The sequence below is a fragment of the Idiotropiscis lumnitzeri genome, chromosome 11 (genome assembly GCF_059441095.1).
Source record: "Idiotropiscis lumnitzeri isolate Australia: NSW breed Sydney's pygmy pipehorse chromosome 11, RoL_Ilum_1.0, whole genome shotgun sequence".
Taxonomy (NCBI): domain Eukaryota; kingdom Metazoa; phylum Chordata; class Actinopteri; order Syngnathiformes; family Syngnathidae; genus Idiotropiscis; species Idiotropiscis lumnitzeri.
The window spans coordinates 157586-177857 of record NC_142401.1 but is presented as its reverse complement, the minus strand read 5'-3'; the positions used below and the strand labels follow the sequence as shown (position 1 = coordinate 177857).

Below are 20272 nucleotides of genomic sequence, written 5' to 3'. Positions count from 1 at the left end.
CTCATCATTACAACCTGTCCTCTCACTTTTCCTGGCCAACTGCTGTCCCTCCCAACCTACATGCCTCTGGCTCTCAACAACAGGAGTGGCCAATCCAGTAAAACCGGACGCGGGGGATTGTCGGAAGATAAACTGTGACACACCCTACCTGGGAAAGGTTCTTATGTAAGGAAACAACGACTTACATTAATGCTGAGTGTGCATAAAACTGGAACGGCCGTCAGAAGAGGGCAGGCCTCCAGGTCAATCAACGTTGGATCCAGATAGACGCTTTCAGATATTCCTCTTTGGAGCCGTGATTTTGGTTTTCCAGAGCAAATGTCAAAACCATGTCATTTCTGACAGAAAACAAAAGCTATGTTTCAGCATTCATATCATCAGACCACTGTCACCTTTTGCTGTTTTCCAAATGAAGCTTGTACTATCAGAATCTGAGTTGACTTCTGTCAGGAATGTTTGCATTCTGTCTTGTTTCCAACTCGGCTACAATAAGACCTGCAATTACAGTCGAGGGCTCCTGCGATTGGCTGGCTGGCAACCAGTGCAGGGTGTACCCCGCCTACTGCCCGATGACGGCCGGGATGGGCGATGGGCACGTCCGCGACCCTCGAGAGGCCGAGCGGCTCAGATAATTGATGGATGGAATCTGTTGGTTACAGTGAGATGACAGCGACCGTTTAAAGACAAACAACCACTCACACTCATGTCTACGGACAAATTAGAGTGCTCATTTAACCTCACATGCAAGTTTTCGGAATGTGGGAGGAAATCGGAACACCCGCAGAAAAGCCGCACAGGCAGGGGCGGGGGACATGCACAGCAAGGATCAAATAGCACTTCTTCTAATAGCACTCAAACTTTATTTCGTTACTTTGTTGTGTCTCCACAAATACATGCGCGGGGCTTTTCCACGGCGCACTAGCAAAGTACGCCAAAGTGGCGCGCCAACTCGGACCGCCGAGGACCACATGCTGGTTGACTCGACAGGCTAAAAAAAGGTTTTTCAAACAGCACAACAGCAGCCCCGCCAGCCCCAAGCGTTGAGGAACCAACACCAACACTGCCACAAAAAAAGTCGCATTTCTCTGCGTGATGAGGTCAAACAAGGAGGCACTCCGAAGGAAAAACGCATTTGCGGGATTCGGTCATCGCTCGTTCGCATGTCACAATTGCACCTGACAACTGCCGATGCAAACAAAAGCGTTCGAGTTCTTCGATGACGGGAGGGGGCACTCGTGCAAGTGTGTCACTAGATCGGAACGAGACCAGTCCGCCTTGCCCACCGTTTGCTGGAACGGATCTCAAGACTGGCATGGAGAAGGACAGCCAAGCCTACTGAACATGTAAAAAGTCCACCTAACCCTCCCAGAATTTAGGACGATGAACAAGTTGGGAAAACCGACACAAGCGGATCACAAGTGGCTGATCATATTTGCTTAAATAAAGCGCCTAAGCGTGCTTGCAGCGTTTGAAAGGATGTGCAAAGTGTGCCCTGCTCAGAGTGTCCTCGCAGGGCAGCAAGATGACAAAAGTGAGCCGTTGGGACGGCTGCTCAGCGCGACGCCTGCACGCAACAAATGTGGTCTTGCTGCAAGTTGCAAAGGCGTTGTGCCACGGAGTCGCCCCATCAAATCAATTTCAGCCTCCTGCAAGATTGTGTCACTTTCTGCTTCCGTGGAAAAGAAAAACGATCTTCCTCAAGCGTGTACTGGCTGCATGAGTCGCCACACCCACTTGTTGCATTGTCAAACCTCACCGCATTTCTTCGTCCACTTCACACGTTGCTTTTCATGCTTTCCAAACTTTTCACACCAACGTGCCTTCATTTCTACCGTGGTGTGGAACTTGACCCCAAAGCTCAAATGTCAGCTGTCCTCCAACGATTTGAGGGAAAATCACTCGGCATATCCATTTGAAATTGTGAAAGCAGGAGAACCGAGCTGCGAGGTTGCGGCGGGGCCAAAACAAATGCAGATCAATAGACAAAATCTTGGCTGGTGGAGAGTACTTTTGAATGTCAAAGAGGCTGCAGACATTTCCCCAATCCAACTGGAAAGGAGAACAAATAGATTTTAAAGAGGAACAACTTTGGAGCGGGGATGACGTTTTAAGGTGAAGTTGTTCTTGCAACTCTCTGAAGCCAAGACACTCTTTCAAAGACAACTCGGGCCAACTTCACAAAGAATCAACTGCGGCCGCTGATTGCGCCTTCCGTCGCACTCGCAGCTTGCTCCGTCTTAACGTCCTCGTTACAAAAGATTGGGAGCTAACGACATACGGGCGCAAACACACCCACACACTCAGACAGCTGAGCGCAATTTGCCGTTTAGGGATAGAAAAAAAATGGCAGTTTGCGTGACATTCAACGATCGGCTCCAAATGGAAAGAAACGTTTTCCGCATTAGGCGACATTGAACCGAAGTGAACGAGGCAGTTGCCGTGAGCAGAAAATCCAAAATACGGTGGCCCTTGTGTTGATATTTTCCAAAGTTTACGGCATTGTTCTAAAGGAGTTCTGTTAGCGAACTTGTCGTTGTTCATCGGTGAGGCCCATTTGCATAAAGGTGGGCAAAATGCACGTGGGCTCATTTCAATCCGGGCAAATAGCAGACAATCTGCTCGCCGGCGCACTTAGTGAAGCCTTTGCCAATTCTGACCATGACATTGGATCTCTTTGCTCCGTTTTTTCACGTTTGCGCCACGCTAAAGCCGTTTAGCCACTTCAGGCCTGAAGATGTCAAGAATCTTCCGTATTTCAACTCGTGTGAAGGACGTGCGCTGTTTGAGATGGTGACTGAATGCAAATGTTCTCATGACAACGGAAGAATTGCACAATTTCATCCTTGTAGAAATATTAAAGAGAAATTAACTCAAGATAAAAACACGATTTTGTTTTTCATTTGAAATGTTAGTTGTCCTCGGTGATACTTTAATTTGCTCACAAGCAAGACAAGTACTTGACAGGATTGCGCAATCGACTCCAAACTCTGCACGAATGACTTTTAAAAAGAACAACTGCACCGGAACAAAATTCATTGCTACTATTTGTTTGGATTCTTTTAATTTTTTTTTTCGTGACAGACAAATGGTCGGAGCTATTTTGATCTGATTTCGTCCGAACGAGTTTGTTCCATCTCAGTCCAGTTTGTGTAAAGTGAGTGTGAACGTTCCTTTGGCAGGCTTGGCTTCCTCATACTTAATCTGGTTGATGAAAAAATGATGTGGTTGAGCATTGCCTGTTGTAATTAGCAACCAAACACGTCTGCAATGCGGATAATGTACGCCGTCAAATGTGAATTTCAAATGAATCTTTCGAATGCTGTTTTTGTTTGTGAAAAGTTCCAAACGGGGAAATTGAAACAGATGCTCGTGTTTTGTCAGCTTGTCTGATCACATTTTTTTTTTTTTCTTGCAGTCGCACATTGTGCACTTTGTTGGCACAAGACGTTCCTCGTTAAGCACGTTACGGAAGCTTTTGTGGTCCTTGCAACGTCAGACACTACTACGACACCGCACCCACGCACATTTATCATCACAAGCGTCCAACTGAAGAAGGCAGCCGCATTGCTCATGCCTTTCAAATTTGTTTTCTTGCTGTGCCTGGAATGACTTTTGTTGTTAAAATTCAAGTCATGTGAAATTCATTCATGCGCTCGCATTTTGGGAAGTTGTCTCCTGTATGGAATCACACACGTGGAAAAGTGCTTCAATTCCCCAAATAAAAAAATAAAAAGACTCCATGGGCACTGAAATGACTTGAAAGTGATTTGAAAAAGCATCTGCGAGAAGAGAGAAAATAGTTTGACTGGCCTCAAAATGCGGTGCATTTGGTGAAGGCAACCGAGGATATTCGAGGATATTCGCTACCGTTTAGAATTTCATTTTCTGCGGCGAGACTAATTTATTGCAGACTTTTCTAATCGATTTCTAACCTCGCTTGCCCGTACGAGCGCATCAGCTGAGTGGAAAGTTAAATGGCGGAGCAGCTTGCGAAACAAAAAAACAATTGTGGCGATCCATTCAAAGCCAAAAGTCGGACATTGAAAAAAAAAAAGCAAATTCCGCGACTTCAATCTGTGGCTCAAGGCCACGTGAGGCTTTTTGCTTTTTGCTTCTGGTCACAAACGAAGCAGCTCCATCCCGGCGGTAATTTGCAAGAACGTCTTGATCATGTGGATTCAAATGTTTGCTGAGCCAACATGTGTCGTCGTAACAAAGTGATCACTCGGGTGCGTGCACGCAAACGCAGCTTTGTGGATTGCAAATACTTTTTCTCCGTTCACTTCTGAACATCTTTTCAACGTGACAACGCCACCGTTTGAGATGCTCTCCGTTCGGCTCGAGCTTATTTTCAAGACCACCAAAAACATTTCCGTCAAACATCACACAAGCTAAATGGACGTTGTTGTTGCTCAAATTGACATCACCGCATTTTCACCCTCTGCAAAAAGTATGAAAGGGAGCTCTTAAAAGCAAAATGTCACGTATCGCACTTGTGTTGCGGCACCGCCAGACTGGTCCGACTGGTACTCCAAGGCCATTGCCACGAATGAAATTTCGAATTTCACTCACGTCCATCCTGCAGTTCAAAAATCATCGGAGATTTTTGGGTTTTTTTTTTTTGCACACCGTGACAAGAGGTGAGGCGCATTTCTGCACGTTTGCCTTATTTGTTGCTTTGACAGTGAGTGTCAAACGGTGCCATTTATGGAGTGCTCGTTCATTGACCACATGACTCATAAGGTGAAAGAGGTGGACTCACAAACACACCCCTTCATACCTGCGTCGGCGTCCCGATGTGGGTGTGTCTCCGAGGGTGTGTTGCTGCTTTGGATAGTAATCTAAACTTGGCCGTTTGCACCTGCGAGAGGGACACGCCCTTAGAACACAGAAGGCCGCAAGTCATGAGTGGAACGAAGCAAGTGCAGAGAATGTGGTTAACCCGCATCCACGTCGTTAACATGAACGAGCGTGGCATGAAAGGCTTTCACTAAAGCTCCAAGCAGCCAGCTGAGCTGCATTGCTCAGCTGACACTTTTTTGTTTCTCACATCTTGCACAGTTGACAAGTCGACACAATTTGCATGCCAACACCGTTCCATCGACTGTGCTCGCAGGACTGCACTTTAACACCTTGTCGATACATCTGCTCCACCCCCAACACACACGCGCACGTGTACAGTATGCGCTGTACTTGTGACAGAAATTCGACACGGGAACTCTGGCGCCAGTTGCGGCGAAACTGGATGATTCACTTTTCTGCAGACATCTTGCGAGAAGTCTGGCCAAAAAAGTTGCAACGAAATTTGAGGTGTGCTTGCGTAAGCGGCAAACACATCTCCTGTGTTTGCGTTTCATCATGCGCTGTCTGGTATCCGTTTCTCGTCGTTGCCACTTTCTGCGTGTTTACTATCAGCGACTTTGTAATGACTGCAAACTTGCTATTATGTCGAATTCTTCGTTCAATCCGTTTTGGACTTGGCATGGATTGCAAAGTGACTTTTGCGCAAACTGCAAAGTGGCCATTTTTTTACTGAAGTGAACATTGAAGATTGCAGAAACATTTAAATGCCGTGATTGTGATGTCACGCAAATATAAAGTTTCACAACATTTGTTGGATCGGAACTGTGACGTCACGGATTGATCCGACGTCCGCAAAAAGAAAAACGACCAAATCCTTTGGACTTGTTCCGATCTCGTAAGTACGCATCCAACAATGCGATCTTGCATCGTTGGCGGCATTGTTTTTAGTCCACCAGATTCCTGTTGTCAGCTCGCATCTTTTGGAGCCGTCTGCCGACTCTAAACTGGCCGCTCATGATAACGTGGTGACAACTTGTCAAGCCGCAGTGAGCGCATTCCGTTTGGACACCGCCCAAGCCATCGTCTCTTGCCTCTCGAAGGCAAAGGCGCTCCCTGTGGAAGTCGTGCACTCGTCTCAGAGTGCACGACCATCTATCAGCAGTCGGGGGAGGGACCAAAAAAAAAAAAAAGGCATAGCTATGTTTCAGTCAAGTGAAAAGTGAAGAAGTTTATAATGCTTGCGGTCAGAGGGTGTGTCCGCTTGAAGCTGTTCAGTCAACACCGAAAACCAGTTTGGTATCGCAACCGGATCATATTTGAGCAAGTGTGATGATTTGTAGACGAATAAGAGAACATTTTCCACACATATGATTGTTTCTATTCCTAGAATGAGCCCAAATGACGAATTGTGTTTTGTTTTGCACAAATGCTCGCAACGTTTGCGTTGGGGCGGAACAACACCAACTTGCAAAAAACGACAAATGAGGCCGACGACATTCTCTTGCCATCGTTTGTCTCGCTAATATTCTTTGTTATTGCAGCGGCGCCTAGCAACCGTTGTTTTGTCACGAAACAACCATCACCACTAAAGATTCCAAGTTTGATGCTCAAGTATGCACTGCATCTATTAATTGTTGCAACCTGGAGGAAACAATGCAATCAAATGGCAATGTCATTTGATAAAAAGCAACTTCATTGAAAAATGAAAACTAAAAGACGAGGTCGCTTTGTGTGTACCGGTAAAAAGTGGCGTGTTTGAACAAGTGAAAGTAAAGTGAGTGGTTGTCATCCGTCCACCCCACCCAGTCACTCTGAGTGTCACTTTGATAGTAGTGAATATTTAACTGGCGCTCTTGGGCAAGAGTCAGCCAACAGGATGAGAGCACGTCGGCGAGAGCAAATGGCGGCAAGCGTGCACGTACGGACACATTTGGTGTCGGAGTTGCACGAGCAGTTGTCCACTTGCACGCTGGCGCACTCTGCTGATGTCGAGTCAACACTGACTGCCGGTTGCAGTTTGAACGAAAACGTGTATCGTGCTTGAAGGGAAATGGGCTGAAGGTGATGGCGTACTTGTCAACCCGCATTTGTGGGGACCTTGGGAATATTTTTTCATTGCGGCTTTCCCTATTTGCAGATGATGCTCTGTAGGAGTTCATTAGCTCGATTGAAGTTTCCATCATTATTTACGATTCAATGCTACCTTGAAATTTGGCCAGAATTGATTTTAGAATTAAGTTCCAGAGTGCAGATTGTTCTTCTGAAACACTAACTTGTCCAGACAGTGAGTCAAGTAACATTTTAGGATTAATTGTCATGATCAGAGCTTATCCATCCGTTATCGGAGGCATTTTATCCTCCTCACGAGGGTCGCAGGTGTGCTGGAGCCTCTCCCATCCGTCTTCGGGCAGAGGGCGGGGTGCACCCGCAACTTGATCGCAGGGCACACGTCCGCGCTCGCGATCACACCAAGGGCCCATTTAGAGCGTTGGATCAATCGACCGGCCGGAGGACTCGAAGAAAGCCCGCGCAGGCGCAGGGACAACATGCAAACACCGCGTCGGAAGGCCGCGGCCGGAATGGAACCGACGAGCAAAGATTAACCGTCATTAATCGACTCAAAACGACAGAATCAGCTCGTTTATGAGCGCAAAAGAAAACTCAACGTTTGCATGAATTTGTTCAGTTGATGGAGAGTTCCAAAATAGTCATATTTAATTCACTCTCTGTCTTTCTTTTTCTCCCCAAATTGACTTTGTGTGCGCCTAATTTGGCTGCAGAACGTGTTTGTCGATAACAGGACCTTTTGCAAGTATTGCGACAAGAGATCAATTGGTGGAATTCCTTTTGAGCCCCAAAACAATTTCTTGAGCGTCTGTATACACCTTTGCTTAGAATATTCAACAAAGACCCGAACTAACTCCACAAATTGACGGCATTACACAAGCAGTTGCGTTCACAATTTGCTGGCCTTCATTACGCCGGAGCCTGCAGCCCAACAACATTCAAAGCTTCACACCCAACCCGAACAATGCGTCGCCCGTGGGTGGGGCAGCTCCACTTTCAGATCATAGTTGAGATGCTTTGCTGGAAGTTTGCAGCGTGTCGCTTTGGGCGCCTTGAGCACTTGTGCCGAGTTGCCCTGCAGGGACTCAACCACTCACCAGTCAACATCGGTGAGAATTAACTCGCGATGATCCTTCATCCAACCTGCTCGCCTTTTTTGAAAGGGTGGCTTTGAATGCTTCAAATGTTTGCGAAAGGTGCAGCTGGGAAGTTTTGATTCCAACAAAGCCAAGTGACATGCAGACAATGCTCGATGAAGTTTGTTTTGGGGGGGTTCAGAGTTCAAGACGCCAACGGAAGCAGAACGCGAGCGACCTGCGCAAGCTTGCGTGGTCATCTTTTAGGAAAACACAAGCAAGCTTTTTAGTTGTTGCACATGTTACGTAATAAACAGACGGACGGGATGGAACGCGACACGTCCGTCCATTTTGCGCATCTCACGAGGTTGGCCGAGTCCAACTTTGAAATGTCATCGAGTCGACCTCGAAGGTTCGCCAAAATTGACTGCAAGCGGCCCGATCACCATTTTTTTCCTGTCATGGTCTGCGTTTGTTGAGCTCGGTTAAGTTTTCCTTCCATGTTTTTTTTCCTTGCGTGCCTCTCGTAAAGCAAATTGTGTCCACCTGCGCCTCTCCCTCGTGTGAGCCAATCAGCTCCCTCCACCTCTTGGTGTCTTGTCCAGGTGTTGTTTGTTGTCTCCGCAATTAGTCGGGCTTTAATTCCTTGCTTCCTTTCAGTCCCGCAGTCACGTCAACTTCTTGTTTTGTCGGTTACATTGAGGCCAGTTATTTTGAACTTTTGATTTTCCAAGTGCCACGTTTGTCTTTTTGTTTCTTTCAATAAGTTACCACCGCTCGCTTGCCTTCCCCTCCTCAACAACTTGTCCAATGTCTGAAAGGAAGTAAGGAAGTGAATAGAAACAAATTGACGTGACAACGAGGAGCACCTGGACAAGACGGAAAGAGATGGAGGGATCTGATTGGCTCTCACGAGGGTGGGCACCATCAGCAAAACGAGAGGCACGCGAAGGAAAAACACGAAACAAAACCAAAAACAACGCAGACCACGACGGGAGCCAAATATTGTGTTGACCACTTTTATATTTTCACAGTGAATTTGGTCACCGTTTTCAGACACTACGTGACAATCCAAGCCAGGATTGCTTCACGACATCCAATGCGGGTGCGTTACAAGTCGGCACACAAAAAAAAAAAAAAATCTTTTTCAGGGGATGAATTTTAGTACTGACATATTTTTTGACATAAAGACCAATTATATAAAATCCTGTGTGTGTGTGTGTGTGTGTGTGTGTTCCATGGGCACATGGCCACGCCCTGACAGCGGCCTCAAATATTGGGAAGAATGGCATGAAATGCCTCTTTTGGGTTGGACGAGGTCCTCTGGTGTGTTTCGACGTCAAGCAACCGTTGCCAACGGAAACGGATTTTCACAACGCAACGAGTGACGAGTGTCCACCAATATTCCCAACTTGTGCTCAGAAGTTATTTGAAGAAATATCTCATCTTTGTCGAATTCACGGCCGTGGAAAGGACACAAGCGAGCACGCAATAAGCAACATTGGCCGATTCTTTTGCAAGCGCGTTGCCAGGAAAACAAGTCGAAAATGCGTTTGGCTGCCAACGCTCGAATAATTGAGTGTTACGACATTTCAGCTGCAGGCACTTGGGTGATGCAAACGCCATTGCAAGTTCCCACTGAGGCTTGCTAGGTTGTATCCGAGCGACAATTTGATCTGCAATACCACACGCAGGCGTATTTTGCACGTTACATAAGACGCCGTCAAACTGGCACCGGTGACTCGTCAGAAAATGGCATCAAAAGTGTTGCGCTGAAATGTGCATTTCAGGAATGCAAAATGTTGGCCAACGCTTTCGTGGATGAATGCACAATGTCAAGAAAGTTGCGTGAGCTTCCTGCGTCCGTACTCATGAAAAATCATTTAAGCATGCGGCAGTAATTGGCTGAAAAGTGCCAGGGAACGTTTGTCTGCATCAGCGCTGCTGCCAGACGTGAAAACCTCGCCTTGGAGGCCTAATGATTAAATGCACCTTTTGATTCCCACACGCAATGATTCCAGCGCGTATCGCGCGTTAATCATCACATTTGCACAGCAAACACTCCATGGACGGCAAAATCCAGGATTGGCTCCTCGCTAGCCAAAGTTCCAACGGAGCCACTTTGGAATGGTTCTGAAGTCGAAGCTCCAAAGTTGAACTCAGTCCGTTCGGAGACTTCTCAATTGTTTTCATTTCAAAACCTGAGACGAATGATGTCAAGTGAATGCATTTGGAACGTGAAATGTTTATTAATTGGATGAGAAATATGTGAGCAACAATTTACGTGTCGTCCAAATATAATCAAGCTCAAATAAACTCAACAGACTCGAGTACGAACGACGCATGATGCCGTCTTCGAGATGAGCTTTTTATGTCTTGCCAAAATGATGAAGTATTCTCACGAATGATGTTGCTGTCTGAGCAGCTCGACATTTTGCCGCGCGCAATCGTAGTTGTAACGTTTGCTTGGCAAAACTGCTCCAGCCGTGGTATCATTTCCAAAGCCAAAGAAAAAGTCAAGGTGACGTGATTTGTTTGAACTCCACGTTTAGTTTCCTTCCAGAAACTCCCAACTGCACCACTGAAAATGATTTCAGGTTACCTTATCGTGACTTTTGATTTGCACCCAATGTCAACTGTGTTGTTGTCAAGAAAGTTTTATTGTATTGTCTTGAGCTCAAATCTCGGGCGAAAATGTGCTGAGCGTATGTCAGCAGTCGCCGGTGGCAGGACAAAAGTCTTGTGTTGCTTTCTACTTGATGCGCGCTTGCATCGTCTTGGGTGTGTCACCACCACCGCCCAGATTGCGTGTTCCAACCTGCCAACGGGAGTTCACGCATTCCTCTTCAGTAGTAGTCTCTGATCACCGGCCTTTTATTCGTCAATAAAATAATCCAAACGAGATGGATATACTGTAAATACATTAACTCGACTGCATGGACTCAAAGCAGCGCTTCTCAAACGTACCGTCTCTAAAAAGAAAAGGAATCGCTCTCCATGTGCCACCATCATGAGCAAGCATCAAAAAGGATTACGCAGCGTTCCATCATTAACGTGCTACTTTTATCGAGCAAAAATACAAATTTGATGTCAATAATCATTAGAAATGTAGCCTCTTGCACAGAAACTGTACCGAGATCAATGTTAAATTGTCCGAAAAGATTCAGTGCAAATGTACTTGAAGGTTCAATACTCAAACTAAACTGGACGTAACAAATATGTTGTTCTGGATATACTTTTGCATACCACCAGGGGGAGCCCACGTACCTCCAATGGGACTTGCGCCACACAAATTGCTGTCCTCAAAGTATGAGATCACAAACTGGTTGCAAAGACACATAATGGGATGTGTTCTCTTTGCTCTTCTCCTTTTTTTCTCACCAAACTCATTCAAGCGTGCCTTTTTTTTCATTTAATTTTATTTTCTTGCACTTGCTTTGTGCATTGGAGGGCACTCATGCCAGAAAAAAAGGGCTTCCCTCAAATGAATCCCAAATAATTGTCAATAATGTCTGTATGAAATTGAAGTTTAACTTTCAGTTCGATTGAAAAGTTTGACCGCGTTTCATAAAGATATCAACAGATTAATCCGGCCCTCTGAGCATTTACATGAAGAGTCCGGTAACGTTTGTTGCATTACTTTAGATTTTTTTTTTTAACTTCTTTTCCTTTCGGCTTTTCCCTGCAGGGGTCGCCACAGCAAATCCGTTGTCTCCATCCAACCCTGTCCTCTGCATCCTCTGCTCTCACCCCATCAACCTTCATGTCCTCTTTAACGACATCCATAAACCTCCTCTTTGGTCTTCCTCTCGACCTCTTGCCTGGCACTTGGAAACTCAGCATCCTTCTGCCAAAATGCTCGCTCTCTCTTCTCTGCACATGTCCAAACCATCTCAGTCTGGCCTCCCTGACTTTATCTCCAAAGCCTCTCACATGTGCTGTCCGTCTGATGTACTCATTCCCGAGCCTATCCATCTTGGTCACTCCCAAAGAGAACCTCAGCATCTTCATCTCTGCCACGTCCAGCTTTGCCTCCCGTCTCTTCTTCAGTGGCACTGAAGTCTCACCACACTTCTATAAATCTTTCTTTTCATTTTAGCTGAAACTCTTCTATCGCACATCACGACTGATACTTTTCTCCACCCGTTCCAGCCAGCCTGCACACGCTTCTTCACTTCTTTTCCTTCACTTTTTTTTGCCCTAAAACTGGTCAATTAAAACATACATATTCATTTTGAACCCGTTTTTATTCATTATCTCAATCATTTTTAATTGATTCAACCTATTTGATAATTAATTAATTATAATTCAAATTAAATAGCTAGTCAAATATTCATCGAATTTCTTTCTAATATTTAGCAAATAAAAAATTAGCATGATTCAGTGTACTATTTTACTAATTATTATTTTTTTCACGCATCTGTGCGTTTAGTTTCAACTCAAAGTGGAAGGTGAGCACATAAACAAAAACATTTGTAATATTTGTATGTGGAAATCAATTGGCATTCGTCACCGGAGACAAAAAGGTATGAGAATAAAAGTGTGCCTTCAGAAAAATCATCGGATGACGTCACCCACTCGTCATGTTTAGTGTCAATAAGTCTTGAGAGCTGAACACCGTCTCTGTGATCTTCACAAACGTCTAATGCAAGAAAAAACAAACACAAATTGCACGTTCCCTGACAGAAGACACCGCTCAAGCTTGTCAATGGTCGTTTGATTTATTAGCCTCAGCAAAAATATATGCTACGGCGACATCTAGTGGCCAGATGCAAGTACTGCATGGATGGCAGACCTGGCAGTGACTCAAAATTACAATTGGCATTTTCCACCTTGCTGATTACAGATCCTTGACAGAATGAGTAAGGACAGTCTCCTTAAGAACCTTTAAGTAATTTTGTGATCTTTCTTGTCAAATTCAAATCAAATGCGGCTAAAGAAGATCACTCCGCTACAGCGTCAACCTCCTCCTGCTCCTCAATTGTTGCGGCCTCTTTGAAAGCGGAAACCTCCACCTCCTTCTTCTCTTCACAAGTGCTCGCCACAGTTTCTGACGTGATGACTGTTGTGTTGCTCTTCACCGCCGCAGTCGCCGGGCCAGACGCAGAACCGCCGCTCGCCTTGACCGTGCCAAATGAGCAGCTGGCATAGGACGGGGTACGGGAGCTCTCCGGGCCATAAGTGTTGTAGTTTACAGCTGGGAATTATACAAAAAAAATAAGAATAATGATATTAATGCGCGCACACACACATATGTGCAAGTTGTTGATTTTTGTAGCCGTTTAAAATAATTTTTGAGACCAGCATAAATCGTGCGCGGCGTGTGGCATAACTCCGAATGGAAGCGGACAAGACCCAACAGTTGTTATTTTGCAGATGATTTGCCCGAGGGAGGGCTGCTCCGCTGCCAAAGTGGTCACAGCTGACTTCAGTCATGGCCAATTAAAGCGGCTCCTACCAACCATGTTGAATGCGGAGCGCCAGTTGTGGAGTAAAGTCTCGACATGACGGACGCACCTCTGCGCTCTGAAGATTTTTCATCCCGTAGCTGTGCCGCCCAGCGCGATGATTCAAAAAAAAGGATCATATAATTATTGAGAGGGCTTGATGCCTGTAGAATACATATTTATTAATTCCATACGAGGAGTTATAGGCCATAAGGTTTCTGCCAACCTTCTGACACCATGGTGTCACTCCGCCAGGCATGTCCCGAGACACTCGTCGCGCTGCTGCGGCCAGCCGAACAACGAGTCTACCAAAGTGGCAAACGTGTGCAGATACGAAAATCGCTGACTCTAAAACCGAGCCCAAATGAATGTCGTTCAAACAAATGAAATACGTACAAGTCATCTTGGACACGTTGGTCTTGATTCCAGTCGCCAACCTGGAAAGAGAAACACGGAACTTAATGCCCGCGAAGATTGATTGATGAAGCTCGGCTTTTTTAGACGCGTGTACTGTGTCTTGTGAAAAAGCAAAGTCGAAAACTGAGTTCTTACTTCAGTTTCCATGGAATGTCGACGTTTGTGTTTGGCAGTTGGAACCATTTTATTCTTAGCTGACTCCTAAATGCTTTCAACCAAAATGAGTAAATTGTACTTTGTGTTTCTGTGACTTGTAACGTGCTTTTGCTGCGACTTGTCTTGTCCAGGACTCTCGTGAAAAAGATGGAACCAACCTGGCTAAATCCAAATAAATAAAAGAATACATTGAAGGAACAAAACAATTTCTGATCACACCTGTCCTCTTCTCCCTCCAGAAGCTTCCTGTAGGTGGCGATCTCAATGTCCAAAGCTAGCTTGACGTTCATCAGTTCCTGGTACTGTCGGACCTGCAGGGCCATGTCCTGCTTGGCCCGCTGAAGGGCCTCCTCCAGATCTTTGATGCGAAGTTTCGCGTCCTTCACCGCCAGCTCGCCGCGCTCCTCAGCCTCGGCGATCTGGGCCTCCAAATGCTTGATCTGATGAAGATGAAACGCGGTCAGCCGAGGTTTTCAGATTTCGGCTGGAGAAAGATTCTTGGTGACGGCAAGCGATTGGTGCTGATCCAATCTTCACCTGTGCTTTCACCATGTCCATTTCAGACTGGAGTCGCATTATTCGCCGCTTCATGTCAGCAACTTCCGCCTTGGTTAACTTGAGATCTTGGCCGCATTTACCAGCAGACTGCTGCAAATCGGCATACTAGACGCAAGCGAATGCATTCCGTGGGAGTTAGTCAAATCGGAGCCGCTTTTCAGCTGTTTAAAACATAAGTCAAGAATATTGATCCCCGCGGAAAAGGGATGATTTCTTATTTGTAAAGACACGCTTTGGCCCGACGGCAGCGCTGACGTTTGTGCAAGTCGGCTTTCTTGTCACGATATGCACCACCTTGTTCCGGTACCACGATTCCGCCTCAGCTCTGCTTCGATTGGCGATGTCTTCATACTGGGCGCGCACTTCGGCAACGACGGCATCCATGTCGAGGTTACGGCTGTTGTCCATTTCCACCACAACTGACGTGTCTTTGATCTGACTCTGCAGCTCATGGATTTCCTACACGGAGACAACCAAAAGACGCAACTTCATTGCAGAGCCTCAGTAGGCTGGCGATGAGAAACTGCTGGACGCGACTTCATTACTGCCTCAAAGATCCGCCTCAGGAAGTCCAGCTCATCGGACAGTCCATCCAGTTTGGCCTCCAACTCGGTTTTGATCACGTAGGACGCATCCGTGTCCTACGTGGCAAAGGACCGCGTGAAGAAAGCTTTGTTGCTCACAAACAAACATTTAGTGTGACGAGTAAAAAATAAGGTCGGAACGTACCTTTTTCATGAGGACAAAGTTGTTCTCACATTCGTTGCGCTTGTTGATCTCATCCTCGTACCTAATAAAATACGAGTCACAGTTGTACGGACACAACAACGTACACCAATGACGCATTTGATTTTATATATATATATATAAATATATATGTATGTATGTGATCCTGTTTAGGTGGTCCTCATCCTGATCTCGGAGGAGTCGAAATTAAACAGCAACATCAACTCACTTGCTCTTGAAGTCCTCAACCAGTCCGGACATGTGATGCAGGTCCGATTCCAATTTGAGCTTTTCATAGCCCAAGTTGTCCAGCTGCTTGCGCAGGTTGGCAACGTAAGCGTCAAACATGGCGTCAATGCTCGAGCATGTTGGGCTTTGCTCCTGCAAAAGCGTCCATTTGGTCTCCAGCATTTTGTTCTGCTGCTCCAGGAAGCGTACCTGCACAATCAAACATTGGTTTAATCACCCAACGTTTGGAGGCGGGCCTTCTTGACCTCATGAATACATACGTACATTCCTGCAGCGATAAATGAATACATGCGAACGGGGTCTTTCAGAATGTATGAGGTCACCAAATAAATACTTTCATTGTGTGGCTGGCCCAAAAAAACAAAAGGCCAACGATTGAAAATGACTCCCCTGACACCGGCGCATCAACGTCAATTAATTCCTCCCGCAAGTTGAAGCCACAATGCAGCTTTCAACACACACCGGTGGCGTTTCCCGTTTGTGAGCCATTGTTGCCCGTTTACGACGTCCTCACCTCACCTGGGTGGGCGCTTGTGCAAACAGAACAAGCGCGCATGCGCAGTCGCACCCCGTCAAGGAAGTTGCTTTTTTGGACAGCGCAAACAAATTGTGGGATGGATTTCCAGGTGAACCTGGAGTTCACATTCCTTAAAGAAGAAAGCCAACGCACACTTGTCGAAAAGCGCTTTGTGAGAGCAGATTTTCATTCAGTGTGATTTTGCAAGTATGCTTTGATGGAGGATGCGGCTTTTGATCGATTTCACGGCAATCCGGCAAAAAAATACATTCGCCTATGGTGAAGTGAGGGTTGTTTCCACTTTTGCTCTTTTGCTCTCTTTCCATGTTTAGGGTCACGTCCACAGGAACACAGATTTTCAGAAGCGACAAATTGAGTTTTTTCCAAACTCTGTACACAGCAAATGTGTGTGCGTGTGTGTGTGTGGAGACGCAGCTCTTTGTCTTGTGCCATTTGAATTGCGTGACATGATCTACGTTGATGTCTTCATTTCCATCCATTGCGGGCAAGGCGCACTCTCGACTGGCCGCCCGTCAATTGCAGGTCATATTTTTTTTTGAAATATTAGATTTTTTAAGACATAAGCACCTTGTTGGGTGTGCACATAGTTTTGGCTTACTGGGCCAATGGAGAAAAAAAAAAGAAAAGAAAAAGAATCAGTCATCATCTGAACAAACTCCATCCCTATCCAAGACATTGCACGACACCATAAATGTGTTTCTCTGAACCCAATTCCTGAAAAAAAGTTGACTGACCTTGTCAATGAAGGACGCAAAACGGTTGTTGAGGTTCTTGATTTGCTCCTTCTCCTGGATGCGCAGCGACTGGATGTTGGGGTCAATTTCCACGTTCAAAGGGGTCAGCAGGCTCTTGTTCACCGTCACCTCTGTGATGGGGGCCGCCACGTCTTGCGCCACGCCTCCACCAAAGCCCACATAGCCAAATCCCAGTGCGCCTGCTCTTTGGCTCGACGCCCCGGCAACGAAGCCGCCGACCACCTTGAAGCCCCCGGCGCCAACGGCGGCGCCGCTGCCGCCCACCCCGCGCACCACGCAGCTCGGCCTGGCAGGAGCCGCACCTCGGCCGCCGTGGCCGGAGAAGGAGCGGCTGCTGAAGCCCCGACTCGGGCCCTTGGATGTGGACAAGGTGGAGAAGGTGGTGGTCTTCACAGCTCTGGCAGACATGGTCGCAAAGGAATCGGTAGCAACGAGGTGGGGTGAGAGGAGGCTCGAAGAGTCAGACGGACAGACCGTCGCCGGGGTTTTGTGCTATTTATCTCAACGGGGGAGGGTCCCTTCTGGTTCCTGATTGGCCCTTGTCATGAACACAAGAATATGACATGAGGTGTGCGGATGGGTGTGTTGTCAAGAAAAAAAAAAAATCACATCTTGTTGCACATTTACAGTGAGCAAACGCTTCCAGCGAATGATGAGAGTGAAACTCAGATAAAAGCACGCAAGAAATTTCTTTTTCGATTTGAGTCTGTAATGGTAATGACCTTACTTGCGCTTTCTTTTCTTTTTTTTGCTTTTGACATTGAAATATTCCGAAGTGCAACCTTGCGCAGAATGACGACACATTCATTTGCGTGACTTCACTTCTCATGGAGGTGCCATATGGCCAAGCAAATTGTTTTGTCACCGTGTGACGAGCTCCACGCGTTTGTGGCCCGCCACCGTACGTCTCACAAATGTGACAAACACGTTGTCTCGAATCGCAGATTGCAAAATCAAGACTTTTATGGGGAGTACGACATTGTGGAAGCATGAACATTCTTCCTTTATCAGCCGGTGAGAGCAAACACAGTTTTTTTTTTTGTTTTTGGTCCCACCTTAAATCTTAAATAGCTTTGAAACTACCCCTAAAATCCAACAAAAGCAAAGATATCGCTAATGCACTGAGTAAGAAGTCTTCTGACTTTGGAGCTTTTGTGACAAATGTGTTTGGCTTTCTGCGAAATGGGATCACTAGTATGGAAAGCACTAGTATGCAAATTTGGGGCATTTTAGCGCTGGTACTTTTGTCAAGTTTGCTTGACGCAGCAAACAAATGGACCTTTTTTTCCTTATGATTTCTTCTTTCTGAAAGTAAGCGAGTGGGCAGAAAGGCCAAAATGTCTTCTTGCAAATCTATTCCGAGGACTGTGACGTTTTGGTTTGTATGGAGCTGCGAAGTGACACTCCAAGTGTGGAATGTGCGGAAGGACGCACGTACGTGTGACAAGCCAAAAAGGACGGGAGCACGACGCCTCAATTAAATGTTAAACTGGCAGTTGAAGAAGAAATCTTGAAATTGATCATCAGAATGTTAGACATAAAGATAAAGATGTCCTTTATTAGTCCCACAATGGGGAAATTACTTTCCAGTCTAAAAAAAATGACATTTCAATACAATTTTAAAAAAGGTTCTAAAATTCTAGAACATGCCAGCACTTTAAATTTTGTTTTGACATAAGTTATGCATGAAGCAAAAAAAGATTATGATGGATGGTCTACATTAATTAATTGCTCATAGATCCAAGCTCCACACAATTAGGGGAGAAATTGTATTCAGTTGTTTTTTCTTAGTATTTCTTACCAAATCCTGCCAGCACACAGAATCAACTAAACGTGCATACAGCATGAATTTTTTTTTTTTTTTAAAGATGTGTGAAAACATGACCTCTGGAGGAGAGGCGATAAACATGTTGAGAAACACAAACGTTGAAAAATATCAAGACTGCATGTAACATGAAAGATGATCATATTTCAAAGCTTTATGCTCGAGACTGGACTTGTGGACTGTGTTCAGGTGGATCCTGCCAAGCCTTAAACGGTCTTGGTCAAGTCAGCCATAAAAGTCAGCGACTGGCATGCAGTGGCTTTATTGTTGCTCGGCTTACACGACAACATCGGCCTTCTCCAAGCTTCATCACGTAACAAGACAATGATCAAAACACCAACATAAGTTTTCTTGGAGCGTGGGGGCAAAGTTTGACTGGCCCGCCCACTATGTCACTCAATGTGAACCCACTTCAACTTGCATTAGACCTCCTGAAGGGGACAAACCCCCCCCCCAAAAAAAAAAAAAAACAAAACTGAAAGAAGATGCAAAAGCTAGTAGAAAAAAATGGAAAGGAATTTGTAAGAAAAAAGGCAAACAAGGAACTTGGATGAACTAAAAAGAGCAAAGTACAAAAGAACAAACATCAAAGTACCACACAAAGGCTAGAAATAAACTTGGACATCACGTCGCATCGACAAAAGACACGAGACAACACGACAGGAGTCAGGCAGGAGGACAACTGAAGTAGACAAGAAGTGAAAGCAAACGGAACGAAATCCCAACAAATTGACGAGACAACGAGGAACACCTGGACAAGACCCGAAGCCTAGGAGGGATCTGATTGGGCGACACAAGCACAGGTGGACACAATCGACTTTAACAAGAGACCCAACAAAGGAACACGAGGAAAAAACATGAAACTGCAAACTCAACCAACAAAGACCATGACATGATGTGCAGCAGGGTGGCACCAAGTGGTTTTTGAAACCAGTTCTGAGATTTGGAGATTGACGTAACACAATAGAAAACCATTTCGCATGGCAATGCATTTTTTTAACGAATCAAAATGTTAATAAAAAAGTTTATTGTAATGACACGCACACTAAGAAATCTGTGCCAGTCTTTGTGTCTGGCACATGCGGCCGAGGTGAGCCTGCGATGGCATCCGATGCATAATTCTGTCGTCACAAACAGTTCCGCCATGCAGCTGCAGTCGTCCAATGTGTGTCTCGTCCAAACAGGCCACTGCGACATGACAGTGTGCCATCTTTCTTTCTTAAAAAGGTGACCGACTGCAGGGAGCAATGCTTTGCTGCCGTCAAATGCTTGCAAGCCGCTCCTTGCTAAAAGAGGAACTGGTCATTTCAACCAACAAATTCAGGCTCAAGTCCTCCTGTAAGCGTAGATTCCAACCATTGCAAGGCGCTTCCGCCCCTCATGAGGGGATGTGCCTCAATCGTGTGCGTCACCATCCAGTCATTCCACCATGTACTTTTGCAACATTCACTGACTGGACCAGCCGAGATAGCAAAAGAGTGCAACTTTATCAAACAGGGATTCAAAGCCTTATTAGGTGCCAAATTTAAATCAGAATCAGAATCAGAAATCCCTTTATTGTCATTGTACTCAAGTGTGCAACGAGATTAGAGAGCTCCCCTCTCCAGTGCAATACAACAAGAATTCAGATAAATATATAAATTAGATAAATAAGA

The 20272-nt window shown here is 45.7% G+C and overlaps 1 protein-coding gene across 1 annotated transcript; it reads right to left on the bottom strand.

Moving 5' to 3' along the window:
- Nucleotides 1–12648: 12648 nt before the first annotated feature.
- Nucleotides 12649–17293, bottom strand: LOC148326612 (keratin, type II cytoskeletal 8-like). The gene is made up of 9 exons (XM_088309222.1): nucleotides 16772–17293; nucleotides 15480–15688; nucleotides 15254–15314; nucleotides 15070–15165; nucleotides 14819–14983; nucleotides 14504–14629; nucleotides 14186–14406; nucleotides 13790–13830; nucleotides 12649–13143 (listed from the first exon to the last, which is right to left on the bottom strand). Exons 1-9 carry the CDS (start codon nucleotides 17198–17200, stop codon nucleotides 12890–12892), a joined length of 1602 nt encoding a protein of 533 aa, XP_088165348.1. The 5' UTR covers nucleotides 17201–17293; the 3' UTR covers nucleotides 12649–12889.
- Nucleotides 17294–20272: the final 2979 nt, after the last annotated feature.

Excerpts from the sequence above, each read along its gene's own strand:
- LOC148326612 (XM_088309222.1), bottom strand. The coding sequence starts at position 17,200 with ATGTCTGCCAGAGCTGTGAAGACCACCACCTTCTCCACCTTGTCCACA. Across the intron at positions 14,984-15,069 it reads TGAGGCGGATCTTTGAGGCA|GAAATCCATGAGCTGCAGAG; the intron begins GTAATGAAGTCG and ends GTCTCCGTGTAG. Across the intron at positions 13,831-14,185 it reads CTGGAGGGAGAAGAGGACAG|GTTGGCGACTGGAATCAAGA; the intron begins GTGTGATCAGAA and ends TTCTCTTTCCAG.